This window comes from Aplidium turbinatum, chromosome 10 (genome assembly GCF_918807975.1).
Source record: "Aplidium turbinatum chromosome 10, kaAplTurb1.1, whole genome shotgun sequence".
NCBI lineage: Eukaryota > Metazoa > Chordata > Ascidiacea > Aplousobranchia > Polyclinidae > Aplidium > Aplidium turbinatum.
Genome location: NC_137481.1, coordinates 15417928 through 15444430, shown reverse-complemented (window position 1 = coordinate 15444430; position 26503 = coordinate 15417928). Strand labels below are relative to the sequence as shown.

Sequence of the window (26503 nt, the reverse complement as noted above, 5' to 3'; positions counted from 1 at the left end):
TTTCGATTCGTTTATAGACTGCCCGCGTCTCTGATAAGCAAACAAATACGGAAGGCTACTGCTGGCTGACTGTGTAGAAGGCCTTGGAAGTGGGCATTGGTAGCAGCCAATATGTGTAAACAACACTAACTGATATGATTGTGATTTTATACGATAGTTTTTATTGGTTTAATAATCACGTCTATTATATCAAAAGTGTTTTAATCGCAGAGGAATAACGCTCAACTAGTAAGTTACACTTAACTCTGAGAGGAGGTTCTAAAAAGTCTAAAAGATGAGTAGACAGAGTACAAAACTTTTTGTAAAAATCACAGCGACTGTTGTTGCTATAACTTAACCTCAGGTGAAAAAGAAGTTACTAAAAACTGTGAGGGGGCAAAAAGTTCAGTGGAGACACAATTGCCCCCCACACTTTCCCTTAAAAGAGGCCTTGCCTATAACAGAACTTAAACTAGGTTTTGAAGCAAGTAGACTAATAGAACGAGTTTTCGATGCCCTTCTGAAAGTTTAGAAATTGGAAATAAATATTGATAGATTGTATATGGAGTTGATCAATAAAGAACGATCTTCAAATTATTCAACCAAAAAATCAGCTATTAGGCTACTTTATGGTTGCAGTGCTTTTCTTTTTTTCTAAACCCCTGCTATGTTTGATGTTTATTGTAATTCTTGGTTGTGATGGTCAGAAATAAAAACAAACTGAATTGAACTGATTGTAAACGCCGCATTGGCGTACGCGGAATTTTCTTGAAAGGGCATTCCTTTTTTTTAGAATAATGCTATTTGCAAGTGATAGCCGGCATATTGTAGAATAATGCACTACTTTAACTATGCGTCAAATTTAGCTTCTCTGTTTTTACCTATTCATTTTTCTTGTTAGTGTAGATCAAATCAAAGTTTGACTGATTGTGGGTATCTTTATCCTCGGACTGAGAAAGCATTCCTGAGAGCGTAGTCCTGGTGGTTTCGCTTAGGCCTACTTGTAGAAGCTTTGACCACTGACGCAGACCTAGTCACCAGGATTGACAGAGTGACGTTACCGCTTGTTGTTGAAATGTTGTTGTAGGGGAAATTATTTCATCTATTGTACTAGTTGCCGCTAAATGGAGAGCTGTTCTTGGAATGCCTTGTTCAAGTGCACAAACCGAGAGTCAAACTGGCACCGCTTGATCTTAACGTTTCTTCGTGCATGAATCAGGGCGGATTCTTCGACTTGACTTCCAACATGTCATAGTCAAAACATAATGATGTGTAAGGCCCACATTTATCCAACCTTGCAAATACACCATAAATAAAGTTACTTTTCTGTGTTTTACGGAGGGCAAACGCCCCAATCGCTCCCTCTCCCTGGATTTGCCACTGGTGTGAAACCACAACGTAGCTATTTTATCTAATTCACTGCAATTTTTGCAAAATGATCTTGACTGATACTTTCATCAATACACTTTTCAAGTGCTTTACCACAGATCTAAAAATAATACCGTAGAGGAGACTTGGGTAAGTTGGCCCAGCAAAATGAAAAATTGAATTTGTGAGCTAATAACAAAACATATGTTAAAGCGAATGCTATTGAAGAGTAGAGAATTTGTCACTCTAGAAGTGGACATATTCTTGCATCAAACAAACATTCTTAGGTATAGGCCTATAATTTTTCAAGTTTTCCGAAAAAAATAAAATGGACCATCTTGCCTTCCTGTGCGGGTAATTTGGCCCACCATGGAAGGTAAGTTGGCCACGTGGGCAACATGTCTATCTACGGTATACTAAACAGTGGAAAAGTTCTCTTTCTCCCCAATTTTATTTTCTTTCTAATTATTTCTTGGTTTTATAGATGCATACCTACATACATTGTATGCATTCATGTATGATTTATAAAATAATCTACTATTACATTAGGCTATAATGCTGTATTTTACCTCAGTAAACTTTTTTTGACATGAGTAGCCTACACCAAATAAGCTTTCGAAAATAACAAAGGTTGTATCAAACATCATGTAGTTGGAACGGCATGCCTTTATTCCTAACGATTTGGTCACTTTAACGATACTGATAGGCAGGACCTTGTTTGCAATAGGCTACAAACCCAATTTTTGCATGGGTAGCCTACCAATATCGGAACATTTTTTAATGTATCTCCGAAAGGAGGTACGTTTTAGACCGTCGCTTGAGAAGTGGTTGATACACATTTCCGCGATTGGTTTTCTTAATTACTTACCATTATTCTGTTATTACCATATGGGTTAGTAATAAGTTGTCGCAATTTGTGGCATAAAAACGATGTTAGGAAGTGTATTATTGTTATTGATCGTTTAAAGCCGATGTAAAACCGCGATTTACTTACTTTGGATACTTGATGATAGGCTACTTCAATCTTGCAAAAATAAGTCATCGTATTAATCAGGGATACCTAATCTATTAGTAGTCAATTATTATCATTCTATATAATACCTCATGAAGGCAAGTTGACCATGGTGGCCAACGTACCCACCCACGATATGGGCCAACTTCCCTGCATGGCAACCATATTGTAAAAACTAAAATTTATGTCAAACTATCGAGCTTCTAACAACGGTTTCACCGTCAAAGTGAGCCTTAATAACCACTCTAGCGCTGCACTCACTAAATAATAACTTTTCTTATATAGTAAGAAAAAAACTCACTCGACATCTAAAAAATTCTAAAATCCAAAAATTTTAAAAATCATAATTTTTCATACAAAAATCATGCTCACATGTTTATACTGCTTGCTAGAGCCTCCCAACCTGGTGATCAGGTAGTTTCAACAGCACTTTCTCAGTATGCGTACGATACGTAACAATAACTAGCCTATTGTAGTTAAAAAATTATTTAGAGTGGGCCAACTTGCCTATTGGGCCAACTTACCTGAGTCTCCCCTAGTTATTGTTTTATTGATATATCAGGCCATCAGCTCATGCTCACTACATGTTATTCATATAATTTATACAAATTAATTCTAAAATATTTTTTAGACAGCTAATTGGCATTGCAGTGCCTTGTGATCTAGCTAGATTACGAAAAAAAACGACAGAGTATATGATTCAAAAAGATGAAGATTCAAATGCGATTTCCATTAAAATTAACTCCAAGTTATTTAAAAATAAATGTGCTGAGAGTTATATTAGCCCAATAATTATCAGAAACAAAACAAACGATACATCTAAGTTTTTTTGAACTGTAAAAATAAAATTCAAACAATTAATTTAATGATCCAATTAAAAAATGGCCATAGGCTGCTGTAGGCCCAATTTGAAAAGTGGCAAAAAATTCAATTTGACATGGCCAACTCATAGAAAAAATACTCAACAGCATAGAAAATCTGACAGCTCTGAAACAAATCAATTAAACTGATGCCAACTTTACACGGATGAGTTTGGTGGTAGGCTATGACCTACTGAGCAGTGGCTTAGCCAGATCCGTTTTACAGGGAGGGCAAAGCTTTTTCCAGCATGGGCAACATTTTTCGTGACGTCATAAGTGAAGGCGATATAAATTGCTTTAAAATTGATGTTAGCGTTAAATTTTAATTGACGATAAAAGATTAACTTGCTGCCTTGGACTGGTCATTGGGGTTGCATTTCCTGACTCTAGTTCGGCTATAACGCTAGCACAAATATTACGGTAATTTTTGTTTGTGAAAATCGTACCAATGTTTAAGAATTTCTTTTAAATCTTTACTAGAATGATTTTTTCGTATCATATCTCCTTCCTGACAGGCACATGGTCCATATGATTGTGGAACTTGTGCAAAACCGCAGATTTACCCTTTCCACCGGTAGCTGCCGACGAAGTAGACTACGTCGACTCAGGAACAGCGTCTCACAGGGCTCTGTCCTGGCTCTCCTCCTCTTTAACACTTACATCTATGACCTGCCTGACACCATCTCCAGGAAGTATGCTTACGCAGACGATCTGGCTCTCCTGCATCCAGCCGGAGATTGGCAGTCAATGGAGAGGAACCTAAGCCAGGACATGTCAACTATATCAACATATCTCCAGAAATGGAAGCTACAGCTCAGCAAGGCAGAGACAGTGTCGGCGGCCTTCCATCTAAACAACAAGGAAGCAAAACGTGAGATCAACATTACCACCGATGACGAACACCTGCCCTACTGCGCCGAATCCACCTACCTCGGCATAACCCTGGACAGGTCACTCACGTACCGACGACACCTGGAGTCACTGCGCAAAAAACTATCTGCGCGTGTTGCACTTTTGAGGCGACTGGCGGGTTCCGGCTGGGGAGCTGATGCGAAAACCCTTCGCACAGCTACCTTGGCCCTCGTCCATTCTACCGCTGAGTACTGCGCACCAGTGTGGTGCCGCAGCTCCCACACCCGCCACATTGACACCGCCATCAATGACGCACTACGCACTGTGACTGGATGCCTGCGTCCCACTCCAACGGACTGCTTTCCCATCCTTGCAGGCATCCAACCTGCTGAGCTTCGCCGTAAAGGAGCCATGAATTCCCTTGCTCTTGGCGCACTGGACCCCGACCACCTCCTCCACAGTACATTCCAGCGCCTACCTGGAGAACAACAGCGACTGAAATCAAGACGCCCATTTGTGCCCGCCGCACAACAGCTTCTGAACAACGTTGAAGATCTTGGAATAAGTGCGGCACACTGGACGAACTGAACATGGAACATGGAGTGGCAAAACAACACCTCCCGACTCCGTGATTTCCTACCCGATATCGATCTCCACCCTCCAGGAATGTCCCTTGCAAGACTTGCGTGGGTCCGGCTTAACCGCCTACGAACCGGCGTCGGTCGCTTTCGTTCAGACATGTGCAGATAGGGCCTGGCTCCCTCACCGGGATGCGAGTGTGGCGCCACAGACCAGACAGTAGACCATGTCGTCCATGACTGCCTAATCCATCAACCACCACATGGAACGCTTGGACTGAAGGCCCTGGATGATGAGACTGTCGAGTGGCTGATGACATCATGCCCAAACATATAGTCCGGAAGAACAGCTCATACGACGAAGAAGAAGAAGTTGTCTGAGGAGCAGTATGCATGTATCTAATCACCCAACCGTGGTTTGTCGCTGATACGTTTTGATGCATTCAGGCATTCAGGTTGCTTCATGACGGTTTAGAGTAAATTGGAAGAAAAGAAAATCGATCTTCCTGCCACCTTCAAGTACATCACTGAGTGTCTCACTACGACACAGCAGCGCGAAAGGCAAAAAAAGATTTATAACTTTTTTGCGAACCACTAAAACTACTTCAAGCATGCAATTTTCAACAGCAGCCGTCGTACATTGAATAAACGTTGCATTAAGTAATGTAGTAAAAATGTTTATTTGATAGAGTTGGCCCACAAAAAACAGAGGTGAATGTTTATGACATCACTGAAATAACGCTGATCCAGTCCGAAATGCTAGAACATCTGTAGCACCCATAAGCTGATCCAACATGTAGAAGAATGCGTAGGTCTACATTAATCCGACTTTGCAAATACACTGTTTAATAACGTTACTTTTTCTGTGCTTTGGAAATGCTAGGCTCATGATCTCCAGAGTTTAGATTTTTCTTTATTATTTGATTTCAAATCCCAGCTAAAGCAAACAAACGTGCCTATTTTCAACCTTTATAAAAGTACCCTTTCAAACTAATGTTCAACTCACCTCCTCACAGGGAAACATGTGACCTTTCTTAAACCCAGGAAGAATTATTGTCATGCGATGGGATTTTCTTAATTTTTCTCAAAAATTTGTAAATTGTAAATCGCGTAAAAGTGTAAATCTTGAAAGTAAAACTTATATAGTTTTTAAGTTATGAGGCCCATGTTAGAACAGCTTTAACATGGTAGGGAAGTCAATCCCTTTAAGTGCATAAAGTCTAGAATGGCTGAAAAGGCAGAAGAACCATAAATAGTCAATGGCTTAGAAGGCATGATAGCAAAACGATGTGACCCGTTTAGGCACACTTTTGACGTTTAGAGTACAGTGGCTGGTCACCTTGGAAAAGATTGGAGCCTTACCAAGTATATATTCCATAGTAAACAATGCTAGCTATTAAAACGAAAATGAGTCATGGAGACTGATCAGGGCCCCTGCTGTGAAATCCCCTAAAAGTTACAGAAAAGGAGGAACCTCTTTTATGTGCACAGCTGCTCGTGATGATGGCTTATGCCCAAATCCCTCTGGAAGGCATAAGTCTGATGGTAGACTGCTAAATACTAGAAAAAGGGCACTCAAAATAGGAACATGGAATGTAAGAACCCTTTATAAAGCAGGTCGATACGAAAATTTAAAACAAGAGATGTCGGTCATGAACTTTGATTTAATTGGGATAAGTGAAACTAGATGGATAGGTGATGGTAAAGTGACAGAAGATAGATTTGTTTTTGTATATTCAGGAGGAGAACAGCATATGTACGGCGTCGGTATGATAATGAAAAAAGAAATAGCTAACTCAGTCATTGGATTTTGGCCAATTTCTAACAGAGTTATGATGATTAAATTGTCTGCAGCACCATTTAATGTAAATATATTACAAATCTATGCACCAACCCAAGAACATACCGATGAAGAGATTGAGTTGTTTTATGAGTCAATAAAGGATGTACTTAAATATACTAAAAGTGGAGAAGTTAATATAGTAACGGGCGATTTTAATGCAATAGTGGGTGATCATCATGAATATCCCACAACTGGTCGTTATGGATTTGGCAATTTAAATGAACGTAGAAGAAGGTTGCTGGAATTTTGTAAACTTAATGATTTAGTATTAGCGAACACTCTTTTTCAACATCCTGCTAGGCGGTTGTATACATGGCAAAGTCCAGGTTATCAATTTCGGAATCAAATTGACTATGTTATGATAAACCAGAGGTTCAGAAATGCAGTAAGACAAGTTAAAACGTATTCAGGATGTGACATAATGTCTGACCACAATCCAGTTGTTATGAAAATCCAAATAAAGCTAAAAAGAGTGAAAAGAACAAATATGTCAGAACATATGGACATGAACATGCTTAAAAATGAACAATATCGAGAGAAATTCAGTATTGCAGTAAACAATAAGTTTGAATTATTACAGCAAACAGAAATTCCTCAAGTAATTACACAAGAAACTATAGATAGAAGTTGGAATGAAATTAAAGAAACCTTAAATGATGCAGCTGCCAACATTTTACCATCAAAGAGGAAAAACATTAAACAGCCTTGGATTACTGAGAAGATACTTGACTTAATGCAACAGAGAAAGAAAAACAAATTCAATAATCACAAGAAATATAAAGCTTTAAATAAGGAAATATCCCAATTATGCATAGATGCTAAACAAAGGTGGTGGGAAAATTAATGCAGTGAAATAGAACATCTTGAAGCATCTCATAAGTCACTTGAGTTACACAATAAAGTCAAACAGCTAACATGTTTAAAGAAAGTTGAACAAGCAAACAGCTGCATCATGGATAGTGGAGGAAAAATGTTATTTCAGGAAGAGGATATAAAGAATAGATAGGAAGAGTATGTAACAGAATTATATGATGATGATGATAGAACATGTATGCCTGAAATTACCAATAATGAAGGAGAAGAAATATTGATATCTGAATTTGAGAAAGCCATTCAAGATCTGAAATGTAATAAAGCTGCAGGAAAGGATAACATTTATCCAGAAATGCTAAAAGCACTCAATGGCATAAGTTTAAAACGCATACACAAATTATGTAATGAAATATATATGACTAGATTTATACCTAAAGAAATGAATGAAACTGTTTTTGTCAGACTACCAAAGAAATCCAAAGCAAAGAACTGCAGTGACTTTAGAACATTAAGTTTGATCAGTCATGTACTGAAAATTTTGTTGAGAATAATTTTATTAAGAAATCGAAAATCTATTGAGAATGAGGTTAGCATGACTCAAAGTGGATTTATAACTGGTAAAGGAACACGAGAGGGTATACTTAACTTCAGAACTATTTGTGAGAGTTACAATGCAGTAAATAAAGATGTACTGTATATGCATGTTTTATTGATTATGAGAAAGCATTTGATAGAGTTAACCATGAGAAACTGATTCATTGTTTGTCCAATATTGGTATGAATGGCAAAGACTTACGTTTTATTATCAATTTGTATTGGAATCAAAAAGCATTTATTCGCATGGAAAAAAATTTGTCTAAAGGAATTGATATCAAGCGTGGAGTACGCCAAGGATGTGTACTTTCTCCATGTCTTTTTAATTTATATACAGAAATGATTTTTCGACCCATTGATGATATGAAAGGAGTAAAAGTTGGTGGTTTGAATATAACAAATTTACGCTATGCTGATGATACTGTTCTGTTGGCTGAATCACAAGAAGACCTTCAAGAAATATTGGACAATGTTAACTCAATTGGTAAAGAATTTAATATGAAAATTAACGCTAAAAAGACAAAATCAATGATAATCTCTAAATCACCAGACACTCCAGTACTCCAAATTATAATTGACAATGAAATTATACAAAAAGTAAAATCTTTTTCATATCTTGGTCATTTAATAACTGAAGATGGGAGGTGTGACCATGAAATTCTTAGACGGATAGAAATTGCAAGAACTACATTTGGAAAAATGAAAAATATTTTAACCAATCAACGTTTAAATTTATCAATTCGTCTCAGGATCTTAAAATGCTATATCTGGTCGACCCTATTATACAATTCTGAAACTTGGACAATGTCACAAAAAATGGAGAAACGGATCGATGCCTTCGAGCTCTGGACATACAGGCAAATGTTAAAAATTTCATGGAAACAAAAGATCACTAACGATGAAGTACTCTCCAAATTCAATTCAAGCAAAATGCTCTTACAAACAGTCAAAAGAAGAAAATTGAAGTATTTCGGACACACAATAAGGCAAAATTCATTACAAAGATCATTAATAAAAGGGAAGATAAACGGTAAAAGAAGTAAAGGCAGACCAAGAATGATTTGGACAACAAACATCACAAAATGGACAAAATTAACTTATGAATGTGCAGTACGCACAGCTCATGGTCGAGAACAATGGCGCATTGTATCCAACCCTCCATACGAGGAAGGAACAAAATGATGATGATGAAGTTAATTTAATTGTTTTTTGTACGTAAATAGCTAACTCTTAGCAAGGCTAGAAATCGATTTTGATATCATGAATACTCAATAGCCTACCACGCAGCCGATAGAGCAGGGCAATGGTTTTCAAACCTTTTTCATTGCGACGTCTTTTGAAAAGTTCGCAGGATTTGTGACGCACCTAGCGATTGGAAATTCGTTAATTTTTATTCGTTTATTTGTATCCTTCAGTCATCTGTCTTATGGCGACTTTAACCGTTGATGTAACAGAAATTGTGCTACGTGATTGCTAAACCATTATCAATTGTGATAGTTTCGTAATAATTTGTTCGAATGCACATATCAGATTCAAGGAGTAATAATATCTGCTACGAATACGAAACGGAATCATTGAGCTAACGGAGTCGGCCCGATATCTCAGTGGTAAGCGCTCGACACAAGATTATGCGGCGCTGGTTAGGCTCTTGGAGTGTGCGCTTGAGCAGCGCATATCAGGACTGCTTTTCATTCAGCGGCACTTAGTAGATGGAATAATTCCCTGGCAACAACATTTCGACACCCGAAAACTTCACTCTGTCAATCTCGGTAACTGGCCCTGCATCAAAAGCCTCTACAAGTATGCGAAACTGCCAGAAATAACCTATCAAGGCTTTGTCAGTTCAAGGCTAAAGAATCAAAACCAACCATTGTGCGACGTCTTAGAAAATTGAAAAAGCGCACCAGGGCGTTGCACGCAAAGTTTGAGAACCTTTGGAGTAAGCTATGGGTTAGTCTACTCTACAATATTGTTTGAAGTGTATGAATCGGTTAGAGCAGGGGCTGTTAAACTACGGCCCGCGGGCCAGATCCGGCTGGAAAGTTTGTCCCCTACCCGCCAAACTATGCAAAAAATGTGACATGTAGGCTACCCTAACTAGCCTAGACTGAATAAAAATCGTACTAAAAGTTAATGCTATGTGAAGTGTTTAAGTATTTAATTTGCTGTTTCCCGTTCTTATATTCTATAGGCTAAATTGTTTTATAAAAAAAATTACACGCGTGAGGCTTGGTCTCTGTAGCTGGTTAAGTTAACTCAAGGTTTTGAAAGCGAGAAATTTTGCATAAACTGAAAAAAGTGCATGTTTTTCTCGGTTAGAGGGCACGTGACTAAGTGCTTCATATATCCGCTACTGGTTAGAGCGGTCTGCGGACCCCCAAAAGGTCCGCGAAGCATTTTCACTTTCAGAGGGTCCGTGAAAGCTTCATGACTGATAAATTACCACATTTTAAAACTGGTAATGTTTTATTTGTGTATTAAACCTAGAATGATTCTTAAACTAAGCGTCGTGACGCCCCGGTGCGTCGTTGAAATTTCAAAGGATAGGTTTCCTAAAATATTGATTACAAATGAAAAAAAGAAGAAATTCTTTGTAAAGGTTGCAAAAATTCTGTTACTTTTGATACAATTTATATAAAAAACCTCAAACCAACTTATAGAAGATAGATTACTGATTTTTAATCCTGCGTACCAACGTATAACTCATAACATAACTTCGTCAACGTCACCAATCGTTATAAATGCGTCGCGAGCTCAGCAAATTCTTTAAGTTTGTCGCTTCGAAACTTATGAGACATTATTTTGTTTCTCTGAGGAGACGCAATATAATAAAATTTTACATAATTTTCTGAAGAGTCCGCAACCGCTTTGAGGGCACTAAAAGGGGTCCATCAAGACAAAAAGTTTGATAAATCACTCGATTAGAGTGTTAAGACAATGCTTGAATTTAGATTTACAGAATTTGGACAAGAATGAGGCTTGAATTCATTGATAAGGCCAAAGGTTTGAAACCCAAAGGAAGATAGACGAGACGACAGCTGAAAAGTGCAGCAGCCAATATGATACAAAAATTGAAGAAAAGTATCATAAACCGTGTACGTAACCTTCCTTTGTACGCTTTTACAAGCTTATGCACTGCAGGCATGTCTACAAATCGCTGATGCGCTTCCATCACTTTTCTTACACGTGTAGTGAAATGACGTGCCATTCCATAAGCTTTTTCAAAAGCGTGATGACTGATGAGTCTTCCTTATTATAAAAGGCATTTGCGATTCTTCGCCACGGCAATCACTGAGTTCTTGCGGCTTGTCGGTCGATAAATGTTAACCATTACTTAAGTCAGGGAAAGGTAGCATCTTACTCTATATTATTGCAGGCCAGTGGTTCCCTGCCATTTACAATAGCCTACTCTGGGCAGTAGGGGAAGGTGAGGTAAGTTGAGCCAGTGGGTAAGTTGAGCCACCCCCCGTAACTTGAAAAATAAAAATCGCATCAACTTTCTATTGTCACCTACCTGACCGTTTATCTTAAATGGAGCTGTTCTGTAAAGATTATAGGTCTTTGTCTTGTAGAAAGACAGAAAAACTGTTTTTAGTGATTTTGGGAAATTTTTTGAACTTTTTGAAAAATAATATTTTTTGAGTTTTACAAAATGTCTATGGCATTCACCAGTATTGATATGTCACAGTAATCACTATTGTTAGCTTATTCAGAAACTATTAAAGTGAGGTTGCTAGCTCATATATGACTGGAGAAATTCCCGTTTAACTTTTAATGGCGACCTTGAGGTAAGTTGAGCCCGTGATGTACAGGTAAGTTGAGCCGGTGGCTCAACTTTCCTCACTTCAGCTGCCAGTGTTAAGTGATGATATATGTAGTCATGAAATAGATAACAAAGTGTATTTTACTCTTTAATAGTCTAAATCTCTGGAAAAAATAGTTTGTCCATTGGTCTATTGAAGTTTAAATTTATTTGTAGTGTAACTTGCAGCTTACTAGCAACATGCAAGGGAAAACCCGACCTGTGCATTACATTGGTAAAATCGAATGCTTCAATGAAGATGGAGAAATTGAGGCCAACTTTTTAAGAAAAGTGCCTGGAAAGTCCTAGGAAAAGTAGTCCTTTGTCTTTAAAGCAGACGATGACTGTGCTTTTCTTGAAGAGGATGTCGTTAAAGCTTCCTCACACGACCAGTTGGAGAAACTTTCTGCCGTCAGCAGAAATTCCGGTTTCCATGCTCTCTTGATCAGTGGCATATGGAATAAGTTTAGATCTGACAGACAACGGAAATTGATTTAGAAAATTCACATTTGGAGGTTTATTTAAGGGAACGTTCAAATATTACGTAACGCTTTTTTTCCGAATTTTTAACCCCCCCCTCCCCCATGTAACGCCAACGTAACGCTTTTTTCAATCCCCCCTCCCCCATGTAACGCTTTTTCACTACGAATTCAGCACAAAAAACTACCATTCCGTACTCGAAAGCGTTACGTAACGTTTTGCTTGAACCCCCTCCCCCCCTGATATGACGCTAACGTAACGCTTTGCATAAACCCCCCCCTCCCCCTCGAAGGCGTTACGCAATATTTGAACGTTCCCTAATCAGGATTGTGTAATAATTCATCGTTTTATTTTCTGTTCTGCAGGTCAGTTGACGCGATTTGCTAGTACTACATTGATTCAACGTCTGTTGACGTTTAATCAACAAAAAAGTGGCAGCTTTGTCGGCTGGGAAGTGCGCAATTTCACAGTCGAACAGTCACAACCAGGCCCGGATTTAGGGGGGAAGAGGGGGCAGGTGCCCCGGCCCCCCGACTTTTGAAGGGCCCCCCTACGTGGAAAAAATGTGATTTTGTGTTATTTTTTCTTCCTTTCAGCCTTTGAAGTTTCTGCAAAATGCTGTGCAGTGCTGGATTGATGCTACTGTAGACGCAGAGGTGGTTTTTCGCGCCGTAGGCTTGAAACAAAATTTTGCAGGGGGGCTCCCCGATCTAAAAGTGCCCCGGGCCCCCATCAGCTAAATCCGGCCCTGGTCACAACAAAATAAATTTATCCTTTTACATGTCGTTCTTTCTTCCTGGTAGCAGATATGTATTAACTGCTACCCAACCTGTCTTCTTTCTAACTGTCGACTAAGGTTCCACATGTGTTGAGTTAAGATTGTATATTGTCAAAAAGAGACGGGTTCAATTGTGATGTGGAATAGTCACTGCACACTCTAATACGTCCGTCCGATAGATTTATCACATCGTAAAAGGCCGAACCACGTTTTCGCCAAGCAGCAAAACACGAGTTAGTGAATAGAGAAAAAATAACGAAAGATTGTCGCTCAAGCATGACAGTGCATCGCAATGATGACGTCACCATTGCGTCACAGTCTATGTTACAATTCGGGACAAATATCTGGGCAATAATTTCGTGAACATATGTATTGCATAGCATTTTATAATGTAGGCTACCATCGCTACAGCTTTTGTTATTGAACAAAAACGAGTGGCTCAACTTTCCTCACACCCCGGCTCAACTTACCACATGGGGTAGGTAAGTTGAGCCAAAATGACGTAATGTTTAAAACATGTTTTTTTTTAATATTCTTATGAGTTATGAAAAAAATTTTTTTGTTAAATTAAGGCCAAAGCATCAACCATTATGCTGCCACTTTCACTTTTATTGTAAACCAAGCGGTTTTCTTAGTAGAAGCGTTTAAGTACAAAGTGGCTCAACTTACCTCATCCTCCCCTACTGGTCTTATGGTATTTAGGGCCCTGTGCGGAATATGCTTTGCATGCCCCAATGACAATGATCCAGTTCAGTGGCGTAGCTAGGCATTTTGAAAGGGGTTTCACGGGCGGCGAGCAAAGCCTGACGGCGTGTTTGCCGAAGACGACACTCAGCGGCGGGGGGTCTGGGGGACCTCCCCCAGAAAATTTTGAAAAATTACTTTGAATTTGGTGCATTCTGAGATCATGTTCAACAAAAATTTGGGTAAGCATATTACTGTAAAATGGTGCTGTCCGGTGGCATAGCAAACGGATAAGATCATGTTTTCTTCTGAGTAAATTGCGGGCCCTGTGCGATCTCACCCCAAAGACCGGCACTGCTCTGGGGTGCCGCAAGCTATTTTTCATATTCATTTTTTATCTGTCTTCAAATGGTTAGCGAGGATCATTGTTGCTTATAAAATTTTTATGCATGATTGTCTAGTTACCGGTAAGTAGAATGCAGTCTGTATTAGGCAGTCTGAGCAAACTAAATTTTAGTCTGCACTGCAATGGTTGAGCACAACTGCACAAGGCAAGCACAAAATTTCAAGCTATTTTAAGAAACTAACGGAAAGAATGTAGCACGACCACACTCGCCACTTCGATACCTAGAGCATTATTCATTTCAGTAATTAAACAAATATTTAGCCAGCAATAAGATTGGATTGAAAGTATGAGTTGAAACAAACGACACCTTGAATCCTAAAAAATACGTTAACCGACTTAGACGGTCAGACCTCAAGGTAGCCTACCAAGCTTACGTAAATTATAGCCTGCTGCAAATGCCTTCTATAAATTTTAAACGAAGTTGGAAACAATTTCGCTGGAGGCTGCATGATAATATGGGCAGTCGCCAATGCTTTTGAAAAAGAAATGTTTTATGTAATGAATCTTTTTTCTCAAATACAGTAGATTTTGTGAAATCAATGAAATTTGTTATTTTGTCATCTCTTTGCAAAGTGATGGAAGGTGGAAAGATGTCTCACAGAGAATTATGATACGGTAACATGAACATTATTCATTCATAGCTTGTCACGCAAGTGTCGGAGTCAAATCAGAGCATTGTAAAGTTTTTAGATTGTTGTCGTCACAGGAAGAGTCACAGATTTGACAAAAAACTAAAACTTTCTAGATCCGCTTTTGCGTGTGAGGCCTACAAGAGCCAGCAAGAACGTGAATTCTTCGTTTTGTATTTAACTTTCTCAGTCTCAAGGAGCCAAGGTGACGAAGGAATTATATTGTGTTTGAGTTCAGACAACTCAAAGTCTGCTATCAGCAAATAGCATGCGTGTGTTGGCGTGCCTTTTGCATCAGCGTTTGTACACAAATCCAAAGAATAGAGCGCCACGCAACGATACACTCTGAAGGCGAAACTGAATGTTCAATTCATTCAAGCCATTGCTGTGGTCTGGTGAAACTAGAACTTCAAAAGCAGGCAGCTGCACTGGTTTCATATATTTGGATATTGGAGTAGCGGTTAAAACTTTTTAACTTTTTTCGAATCAAAATAACATGCGCATTAAATTTCCAGCTAGAAATTTCTCTTTGCTGAAAGTAAATAATTTCAGTCAGTCCTACATTGGAATTTGTTCGTGCATGATTGATCCACGGTTCGTGTAGCATAAGCATGTGGCTGTGTCTTTGACAAGAAGCTTACAGTAAACGCATGCCAGAAGGTTGACATACGATAACAAAAAGCTTTAGAATGGCCACCAGTGAAGCTTAGTGATTTTGTTCAGTTTTTTTTGTCTGACCAGCATTCGGTGTGATAAGCAATGCACTGGCGCATGCAGAAAAGTTTCATGAGGGTTTCAAAACAATTTTTGCATAACGCTTACGCTACGTTAAACTGCAGTAGGCTAACCGATTATTTACATCGCAGAAAGTTACGTAGACGGTAGACCTACAAAATAGCAAAACAAAAATAGACTATAAAATATACGATTTTAAGCTTGTTATTGTACTGATCATCAAAACATTACGATCATTATTATCGAGTAAACTCCACCAACATGAAGTTTATAGCTAGAACATTTGTAGATTTTTGGGGCAAAACTCCACACTGTTTGCAGGTTTGGTGAGCAATGCATTGTTGAAGATTATAAGTGCAATCCACTCTCCACAAATATTGTACAAAATATTCGGTCGGTCTTTCCTGTGAAGTACAAAAACACTTTTTAATGAACTTACGTTAAGGTTAGACTACATCTTAACTTGTGTTCGCAGCAAAAAGTATTTCATATGCTTCGTGTGGTGGTTTACTTTTACTTTGTTACAGAAAAAAAGTAGGTCAAAATGAAGGGATGCCAGAATAGCATGTAACTCACATGCAGTGTTTTTATAAAGGTATTTTGAGGGACTAAAACAGTCTCTCGAATTTCTCCAACGGTTTCTCCAACTATAGCCTACTTCTGTAACTGTAGTAAAGAATTAGCAGCTGTTAGTCTTTGTAAGCGGGTTCTGTATGCGTATTTGCGCTGCAGCAGATGAGCTTTATTCACCACCACCAATCAGAAATCAAGATACAGCTGATTGCCGTCTTGTGACTCATGCACGTCAGAATGTAAATTAATTAAACGTTTCGCCGTCGGCCATGTGGCCAAGTGGTTTAAAGGTTAAAAAAGCAATAGTTTCAATGACTTGGGTTCGATTCCCACAACTGCCAATGCTCTTTTTTCTTCTGTAATTACCAAACAAAGTTTAAAGCAAGAATCAATTCTCTGGCTGAGTGCTGGAAGAGTCACAATTACTGCAGGTACCTACTGTGTAAGGAAAATTGTCCTATGCTAAAGTATCTACCGGTCAAAACACCCAATCTGCTGCAACCATCTGCAGATTACGGTTCTCATTGTGATAATTTATTCTTCTGGGCGGAGGGATGATGGACAGGTTACGATTATATAAAGTTTGAGCAAACATTTTGTACACCGCAAGATCGTCTAGAAAAGGCGGTTAATTTTAGATTGAGCGCAACACCAACATGGATTACACACAAGTTGATCTATAGAAATTTCTAACTGGGCTATTTTTATTCTAGACAATTAGGTTTCAACATGGATTTCCTATCAAATTCTAACGCATTCTTTGTTGGTGTAATAACTTTTCTTTTGTCTTATTATTGGTACCAAAGACCTAAACGTTTTCCTTCTGGACCACGAGGGTTTCCACTGATTGGGATAATTCCATTTCTTGGGAGATTTCCAGAAAAAGTCTTTCAAAAATGGACAAGTACATACGGGTCTATTCTGTCTGTTCGAATAGGAAGAGATGAGGTCGTTGTCCTGAACGATTATGAAAGCATAAAACAGGTAGGTATAACGTATAAATAATGTTTTGTTTTGCTTTTTAATTCGTCACGTAGCCTAATATAGTACAGAAAATTGTTGGCGTGTCTGCTGTCTCGGAGGGAAACTCGGCCTTAATTTTGTCTTGATTGATTATATCTACTATTGTTGACTTAGCAGCCAAGTGGGCTGCATTTTTGGCAGATTTAGGCTACTGTTAAGGAATTAATGAAAAACAACTGAACTGAACAAATGGCCATTTTACTAGGGCTGTTCGTAACAAAAATATTTACAAATTTTGAAAAAAATCTGTTTTGTTTCGACTTTAAAGGTTTTAAATTTAATCAACAAATCGAATCCATCACTACAAGTTATCCTCCAACTGTTTCTCGTTGGCATCTTGAATAGGCAGTAGGCTATGCTCTAATCTTGATAAGTTGAACTGGGGTGTCAAACGACAAAATTGACACAGCAAACCAGATGAAACAAAAACCAAATGTTACTTTTCCAGGCTTATGCAAAGGGCAACGAAGTATTTTCTGGTCGGCCATATATTCCATTTTTTGACCGTCTTTTGAAAGGTTTCGGACTTTCGTTTATGAATTATGGGGCTCGCTGGAAAGCACAGAGAAAATTTGGTGCTATGACATTGCGTGGGTAAGTTATTATTTATTTTTACTAAGATATAAACAACATTTGTATTTTGACTTTTTTGACACTAAAAGTCGGTTTAACACTTTCACTGCCAACCTCTGGATATCCAGTGACAAAATTCTAAAAAATACACTTTGTTTGCAATCACCATAAATCTGGTCTTTGTTTGCCAAACTGCATGAGTCTGACTGTTTTAGAAAGAGGAAGACTTGTATTGTCTAATAATTGAAAGAAATTACTGGGTTTGTATTTAAATTTTTTCTGCAATTATCAATTATTTACAAAAAACGGTCATTTTTTGTGCAAAATGAAGTATATCCAGTTCTTTCTTCGCAAAACGCATCAATATCTCCGTGACAACCTTTGTGCGGCAAGCGTAGTACTTGCCTGACATCTACCGGTGAAGTTTATCACAGTTTGAACATTTTTTTCAGATATCTAAACGGAAGCGAAAAAAAATCAAAAAAACACAGAATTTTTGTAGTTTGTCAGACATTTTAGACATTTAAGGCATTTTAAAAAGAAAATACATGAAATTTGTAAACATACTATAAAAGACTGTTGAAAATGCAACAACTTTCATGTTTTGATTTTTTTTCTAGCAGCTACGGTTCTCAAAATACAACAGTTCAAAATCAAAGCCTTTGCTCAAGCTAAATCCTGAAAATTTCATCAAAAAAAGCGTGGCAGTGAAAGTGTTAAGTTGATAATGGTCGATCAATCCTTTTCTTGCAATGAAAGGGAACATAAAAACAGAGTGAAACTGTTCACCAGGCATTTGATAATTAAAGTAACTTGCGTACTTCTGGTGACTATTGGCTACTAGGTTACCTCCTGATGTTAAAGATGATACCTAGCTTTTATTACCGACATTTCGTCAGTTAGCACGACTGACTTTATCAAGGAGGCTAAAACAGGTAAACACAACCTGTTCAGCAACGATGGAACAACACAAAAACATACCGACAAAATGAATACAGTAAAGTAATATTTTGAAAACGGAATTCGATACAATTGCAGAAACAAACTGTCTGTTACTTCTTGTCTTTCCAATCTTACTTCTTGTCTTTCCAATAAATAAACTATAACATTAATATTATTATTATTGGACCTTTATCGATTCATTTCCAACTAATGCCGAGATTGAATGGGTGTGAATGAATGTTCTGGACTACAATGATGTCAGTATGTACAAGCCCAGATCTTGCAAATGTTGAAATTGCCCCTTTCAACATTCGCCTGCCCCAGCTTTTTCGCGGGCGACTTCAACTGCCAGCACACTCATTGAGGCTATACTGTATTAACACAGGAAGCGGTGGAAAAGTTCTGGAAGATTGGGCGACTACAAGCCACCTATTGTAGCTTTCCAGTGCAACCACACAAAAAAACAGTTTCTACTATAAACAGGAACAACCCTGATTTGGTCTTTTCAAATGTGTCGACAGCTCTCTGCCAGAAAAACTTCAATGTAATCTTTACAATTAAAGTTTTGTTGCTTATTGGTTGGTGCTTGTTCTATTTTTCAGGTTAGGAGTTGGAAAAAAGAGCATGGAAGAGAGAATTGCGGAAGAAGTGTCATACCTAAATGACGCTATTAAGTCGCACAATGGAGAACCATTCGATATTTTAGTAAGTTTTGTTTCGTTGGTTTTGCTTCATGTTTTGCATTTGACGTTTCAACATTTCAAGTTTCTGACAAAACCAAAAACATTTGAGTTTAATTGTCATTAAATTTATGCACACAGTCAGCTGTATCACTGCGGTAAGCGAGGTATGTTTGCACGAGACTAACAAATCCAACTTCAAATCAAAGCTTTTGAAATGATTGTTCGACAATCATCCATTCTTTCAACAGCATTCACTGAAAACTGCTGTTTCTAACAACATTTGCAACGTTCTATTCGGAAAACGATTCGAATATGATGACCCAAAATTTGAAAATATTATGCATCGCATGGAACAGGGGTAAGTGAAGACGCTTTTGAATTGTGTTTATTCAAACAAGTTTAGGCTACTAAAAATATCCAATTTATGATAAGCAAATTTGATGGATTCTAAAATATCGTTAGCAATTGGTTTGGTGAAGAAAAACTTGTAAAATCAGCTTCTCTCTGACAGCTCTAAAATGTTACAATTAGCGTTAGGAAAACCATGCAGCTGTAAAATTCTACCTTAAATATGTATAGTAATGCAGAATGGTAGAGTAAAATACCTTGGTGAATTGAATGCCGTGTTGTTTGAAAAAAAAAAAAAACTAACGTTAAAGCTGCTATTTATTTATAAATTGTTTACTTTGAACAAAATTTCTTGGTCAGCTTCAACTCAGATGAGACTCTTAGTCTGACTCGTATACTTGTGAATGCTCCGTTATTGATGAACGTTCCCCCTTATAAGAAAAGACTCGCTACACTTCTTGGCCACTTTGAAACTATAGAAGGTGAGTGATTGAAAGCTAAACAAACTATATATGTTGAAATTATCAGTATTGTTAATCATGCCTTTTTCAACATAAGTTTTTCAATAAGAAGACAGCATACGTTTTAAGAAATAAATTCGTTCACTAAATTTTTTTTGATGCAGTTGCCATGTGCAGACAAGTAACGTGCTCACTTGCAACTTACAGTACTTTTAACTACAGTCTACAAAAAGAGTAGCCTACTTCTAACTACAAAAAGAGAAACACTACACAGAACGAATAAAAAGGGTTGGAGAAACAAAGCGAAATAAGTATGGTCAACCGTAATTGGGGAAACCAACCGGAATTGCTTCCACGTACTTGGAGAATGGAAACCCAGTGTTCGAAATACAGTAAATGGAGAAAAACAATTAATATAGAAAAAAAAAACAGGAAAAAGCCATAAAAAAAAAAACTGATGAGAGATTGCGAGAAGTATGACAAAACGATATACACCGACGGTTTTACATCAACACAAAATAAAAATGGTGAAAAGAGAGTCTTTATCAAAACGGATCAACCGATAGAGCCAAATTGTAATTTCAGCAAAAAGCTTGCCAGCAGGAAGGGGATGCTTTTCGTTACAAGCAGAATTAAAGGCAATGCAGTGGAAAGAAGGCGCGTGTTGTCTCCGACAGCAAAGCTGTGCTCTCAAGGTTAAAGAACATTAACCCCTCAATACCTTTGCAAAATGGAAATGAATTGTAATTGGAATTGAATTGTAAATTGAATTGAATTGTAATGGAATTGAATTGTAAAACCACGACACACTCTTCATCAACAAGCATGCGACATAACATTCTCGTGGTGCGCCAACCATCGTGGGATATTGGGAAATGAGATGGCGTACGAGAAAGTGAAAGAGGGAACCGAAAGAAAAACGAGAACGACATGGCACTACACAGTGGCAAAAGCGGCCATAAAGCAAATAATACAAGGTACCCTACACAGCACGAACGTTTACGAGAGATTTATGATGAGTGAGAAAAAGATCTATCGCATTGAGGAACAACAGCTGACCGTAAGGATCAAGTCACGATAGGCAGGTTGTGTAGCGGCCATCATCCGAATCTTTGATATTGGCAGCATAAGTCTGGAAGGCCAGAAGAAACTGCAAGAGTGGAGAAGAAACTGAAGAGCATGTCCTGCTGGAGTGCCCAGTTATCCATCCGTCGACGCGCGACCAGTTGGCTGCTCCAGAAACAATCGCAAAAAAACACGATTAGCGCTCAAAATCTGGAAGAAATGGAAGAACGCAGCGGAAACGATCGCGACGGCAACCGAACAACAGTAAAATAAACCGTCTGAAACTTACTCAATAACAGCACTGCAGTAGTGCAGTAGGCTTATATATTGCTTTCTGCTATCACACGTTTTTGGTGTTTCAAGCGTCAGCGTCATCAGTGTTTACACCACTTGACCGGGAGACAATTGCGACACCATAATTTATTTGTCTAGCCTTTGGACATTTATGCAACTCGGCCTACTTGATTGCATAAAAATCAATCATATTTTAAAAAAATTGTAAGGGTTGTTGATTTGACAGTTACGTGGTCAGTCGACTTTTTTGTTCCTCCGTGGTGGCGAAGCCACATTGAGACTCCTTTGTAATACAGCCTATGTTGCGCAGTCGTATCTGCTTAGCGCTCATGTTTCGGCTATTCAGCTACCTTTTGATATGACCTGCAATTGTTTGATAATTATGTGAGATTTGCTGTTTTTGCGGATACGAGAAAAGCTTCAATGTGATGTTCGACCTCAAATAGTTTTAGTTTAATGAGCGAAACGTTGTGTCTTGGCTACCCGGAGATACGGCCTTTTAATACATTCTGCAGACTTTTTCAAACTTGGCCAACTTTTGATAACTGTCTGAATAAATTTTTTTTAAATAATATTTAAACTTCTTTTTTCTGTCTTCTCCAAATAATAAATTAGGCTTTCGCCTCACTTGGCTTTGACAAACAAACATAGTTTGATTCAGAAAATTTTATTCAGGCTGTTAGCCGCTAGCTAACAGTCTAATTGAACATTTTTTTAAGTTACTTTTTCTCATTTTGTACTGATTTCCCAAAGTTCCAGAACCGTAAAATCATTCCGGCCTGGGTCCAAAAGTATCCCCTGGACCCCCTGTCATCGCTACAGCGAGTCTGCGAAAAGTAAAATAATCCTAGAAAATAAATTTCAGTCAGACAATAGCAGTGGCGGTAATCAAAACCTGAAAAATGTGACAAATCAAGCTGCACCTCCAAGTAGTCATGGTTGTATTGATTGATAGCCTACGGCAAAAATTCCAAGTAGCCATGTTATCCATGTAAATGGGGTACGCAACATGAATACACAAGCATCAATTCGTTTTTGTTTTGCAGATCTTATCGCTGAAATAGTTAAAGAGCACCAGCAATCATTTGATGAAAATAATATTCGTGATTTTATCGATGCCTTTCTCTTGGAAATGATGAATAAGACGCACGAATCATTTGAGGTAATTGCAAAGAACAAGAAAACATAATCAAGAAGTGAAACACAATACCATGTTTTATACATAGTTTTCTCATTCGTTTGGGGTGTAGAAAGTTTAATCCTTTAATTTATTTAGTTAGTGTACACTAAATAAGTTAGTAAATTTGGCTGGATTTTTGAATTAGGAACAATTGTCTGGGGCTTCTAATTTCCATAGTTGACTGCTGATATACAGTAGGCTTACAGCATGTGACTGGGAATCCCACAACTAGTAAAAACGTTAGGCTACCTCGATATGATCAGTAAAAAGTACGGAATCAGAGAAGACTACCATGGTTAGTTTTCATGTTTCTGCTAAAAAACTGGAGAGAACGATGAGCGCAATTTTTGCATCACATCTGAGAAGAAAAGTGACAACAGCCAAATTCATTTAAAAATTTAAGAACCTTGACAATGTGTAGAATAACTCACCATTGCAAAACATAATCCAAAATAAACCAAACACCCATCGACGAAAATCACGACATCATTTTTACAACCAAACAATCAAAATCATGAATTTACGATCTCAATCATAAATAGAAAGAATATTGAACAAAAAATCGATCACAAGATGGAGACGTTATCAACGATCTAACGCTAACCTTCCCAGGTTTTTCGACATGTAACAGAAAGGAATGGATCGGCTGCAATATACTGTAGTTTATCCCGTCATTCCCGAACTGCTACCACTCTTCATCGATGGGCTCGTCTAAATACACTGATTTGTTCAAAATGCAAAAAAGCAGGCAAACTGCTCGTTTTATTTTAGACTGTCCAGTGTCCATGGACTGCACTACCCGGTAGCTACGACACGGTTCACCAATACGGAAACAGTTATAAAAACTTGAAGATCACAAACTCCACGTGTGAAAGTGCCATACGGAACTACTACTACCATTGAGTAGTGTTTTTGACTACAGTTGACTTCAAAGAAAGAGAGCAAACAAGCGTGTGATTCTTTTACAGGAAAAACAACTACCAGTGTATTGTATCAACCTTTTTCTTGCCGGCACTGAAGCAGCCAGTAATACTCTTCGGTGGGGCTTGTTAATCCTATTACACTATCCAGAGATTCAAAAGAAAGTACGCAGCGAAATCTTGAGTGTTTTAGGTGAGTAGCCTAAGCCAGTGGTTCTCAACCTTTTTGTCTTGGTGGACCCCTTTTGGTGCCTTTGAAGCGGTCGCGGACTCCTAATAATTTTCATTTGAAATTTTCCTATATTGCGTCTCCTTATGGCAGGGGTTCTTAAACTTATTTTAACGTGGACCCCTTGAAAACATTTATGGTTTGCGTGGACCCCCCTTATGGCCTAGTCCGAGAAACTTTTTTGATCAGCACGAATTGGACATACCGTAACGCAATAAAATTAAAACGAATTGATATCAAAATTTATTTCTATTTGGATAAGGACTTTCTGATGATCCTCCTTTTAGGGTGTAACAGGCTGTCAAGGGTTTATTAGAGAGTAATAGCTGTATTTGATTTGAGGTAACAAAATTTATGTTTCATTAAATTTAAGAAATAGCGAATGCAGATTGTTTTTTAATATCTTCGATTTTTCATTAATGTGAAGGATGCTGCTGTTTGTCTTCAACAAGAACATGAAATTGTGACTTCGTCTTTGATAAGGCAACACGCATGTCATCTTTTGCATCCAACCGGTTTCGACTCTTTGTTTTGATGGTTACCAAGGATGAAAATCCTGACTCACATAAATATGTAGTCGCAAAAGGGAGTATAGCAGACATGGCTCTCTTTACCAAAAGAGGATATGCATAAACCTTTCACAATCTTACCTAGCCTAGCTGACGTCTAGCTTAGCTGCAAGTGATAAAATTTTGCAATGTTCAAATAGCGGCAAAAACAACCATGTGGAAAGTGACGTAATAAACGTACGTAACAAAAAACAGTGGGCCTACGATGCGATAACAATTATCTGGAAACGCTAAACTAGAAATTATACCGACGGCTGTCTCGTATTCGTCACCAGCCAATATTCTGCAGTGCAGTCCAATGTTCTCATACTTCTACTGTTTAGCCTACTTTCAAGTTTTAATATTATTACCATTGCGTCTGGCAGCACTCGCCAAGGATGACTGATTTCGCTTATAAAACAGACTGGTTTGGTAATCTTTTTCCTTTTCAATCAACACACTTCTGATGGAATGACGTGACGTTTCTGAATCCGCATTGATCGCTTCATACGTGACGTAATACAAGATGTACTTCCTGATTTCAACAATCTAGTGTCGTTGTCACTTGTCAGCCACCCCAGGACGAGACAGCAGTCGGTACAAAATCATCAGCGTTGTTTGAACTTAATTTCTTTTCTTTTGAAAAATTCATTCCATTTTTGAAATAATACACTAAGACTTCCATTGGGCCTTCATGAACCCCCTAAAACTAGTCCGCGTACCCTTTGGGGGTCCACGGACCCCAGTTTAAGAACCCCTGCTTATGGGATCATGTGTAACCGTACATTAGTTTCGAAGCAACACACTTAGAAGAATTTGCTGAATTCGCAACGCACTTGGCGATTGATGAGATTGACGAAATTATGTTATGAGCTATATGTTGGCACACAGGATCAAACATCAGTAATCCATGTACTCATTTAATGTTTTTCTATAAATTTTATCATAACTTAATAGAATAATTGCGACCGTTAAAAAGAATTTCTCCCTTTTTTTCATTTGTAGCCTAATCGATAGTAATTAATCACAGTCATTCATTGCAAAACTGTGAGTGGTGATAGACTGCTGACTAGCGTTTGCATTTCTAAGTTAAACGTTGATCAACAATCTGCTGTCTCAAAAGAATTAAGTTGAGCATAGCTAACATAGCCTTATTAAAAGGTTTAAGTCATGTATATGATATTTTTTAGTTACGAAACCACACCTTTGTGCAATGTCCTTTGCAATTTCTAACGACGCACCAGTGCGTTGCAACTTACAGTTTGAGAATCACTGTAAGCTAATTCAGCGTGGTCCAACTTCTTTTCATCGCGGGCCAAAAACATTTCTCTTTTATCTTGCGGGCCAATGTTTTTAAATAGCGATTCATAGGCTTATTGCTAGCAAATTATACATAGCCTATGCCCTATGGCATATACTGTAGTTACTACTCGCTAAAACCTCTACAGCTTGTTTCACCCTAAAAGGGTTTTAATTTTAGACAATAGCGTTGGTATACACGACCACGAGAATTGTAGTTGTGGCCATGCGAACGCAAGCGTAAAGAGCCTCGTTTCCAAGTTAATTTCGATTTTTGGTTTTAATATTGTTCATTGCCAAAAATGTACATTCGAAAATGTTTATGTAGCCTACTTCCAAACATCGAGTGGCCTACAGGTTCAGAACAGCATCTTTTAAAAGGGGAAACTTCTCGTTTGACACTGACTTCCAAAAGCTTGCAGGATTTTCCATTTTCCTTGACAGCAAAAACGGAATAACGGATCGTTCTAAAGTTCACATAATTGGAGTTGAAGCTCTGGGGGCTGTGTACTAACTCTCACGTCTATGGGAATTTTTTTAAACAAAGTGGTATTGTTATGCATCACAAAAGATCATTCACAAAGTTTTTTTGTCAATTACAATAACAAAGAAACAAAAATTGAGGTGATATTGCTAGATTAAAACAAAGCTGACTATCAGTTTGGGGGCCAAAAAAACGGAGCTCGCGGCCAAGTTTGGTCCGCGGGCCTGCAGTTGGACCACGCTGAGCTAATACATAAACAAAGCACAAACAATTTTTAAATTTCGTAATTTATCAATCATGCTGAAAACTCGGAAACTTTCACGGACCCCTGAAATCGCTTCACTGACTCCCGGTTGAGAACCACTGGCCTAGCCTAAGCCCTTGGCAATGCTGATTTCTAAACTTTAAACAACCACCATTACATCGTAAGGTATTGTGAAATGTAAAGAGGTTAATTTGTTGAAAATT

General features: G+C 38.1%; 1 protein-coding gene across 1 annotated transcript in view; it reads left to right on the top strand.

The window, feature by feature from the left end:
* Positions 1–16706: 16706 nt before the first annotated feature.
* The window catches only part of LOC145778496 (cytochrome P450 2J3-like), a 12874-nt gene continuing 3077 nt past the window's right edge, over positions 16707–26503 (top strand). Inside the window, exons 1-7 of the mRNA XM_082589981.1 lie at positions 16707–16970; positions 17458–17603; positions 19127–19229; positions 19456–19565; positions 19916–20037; positions 22422–22537; positions 23524–23668. Of these exons, the coding sequence (XP_082446107.1) occupies positions 16716–16970; positions 17458–17603; positions 19127–19229; positions 19456–19565; positions 19916–20037; positions 22422–22537; positions 23524–23668 (997 nt within the window). The 5' untranslated portion in view covers positions 16707–16715. The remainder of the gene's footprint in view (positions 16971–17457; positions 17604–19126; positions 19230–19455; positions 19566–19915; positions 20038–22421; positions 22538–23523; positions 23669–26503) is intronic.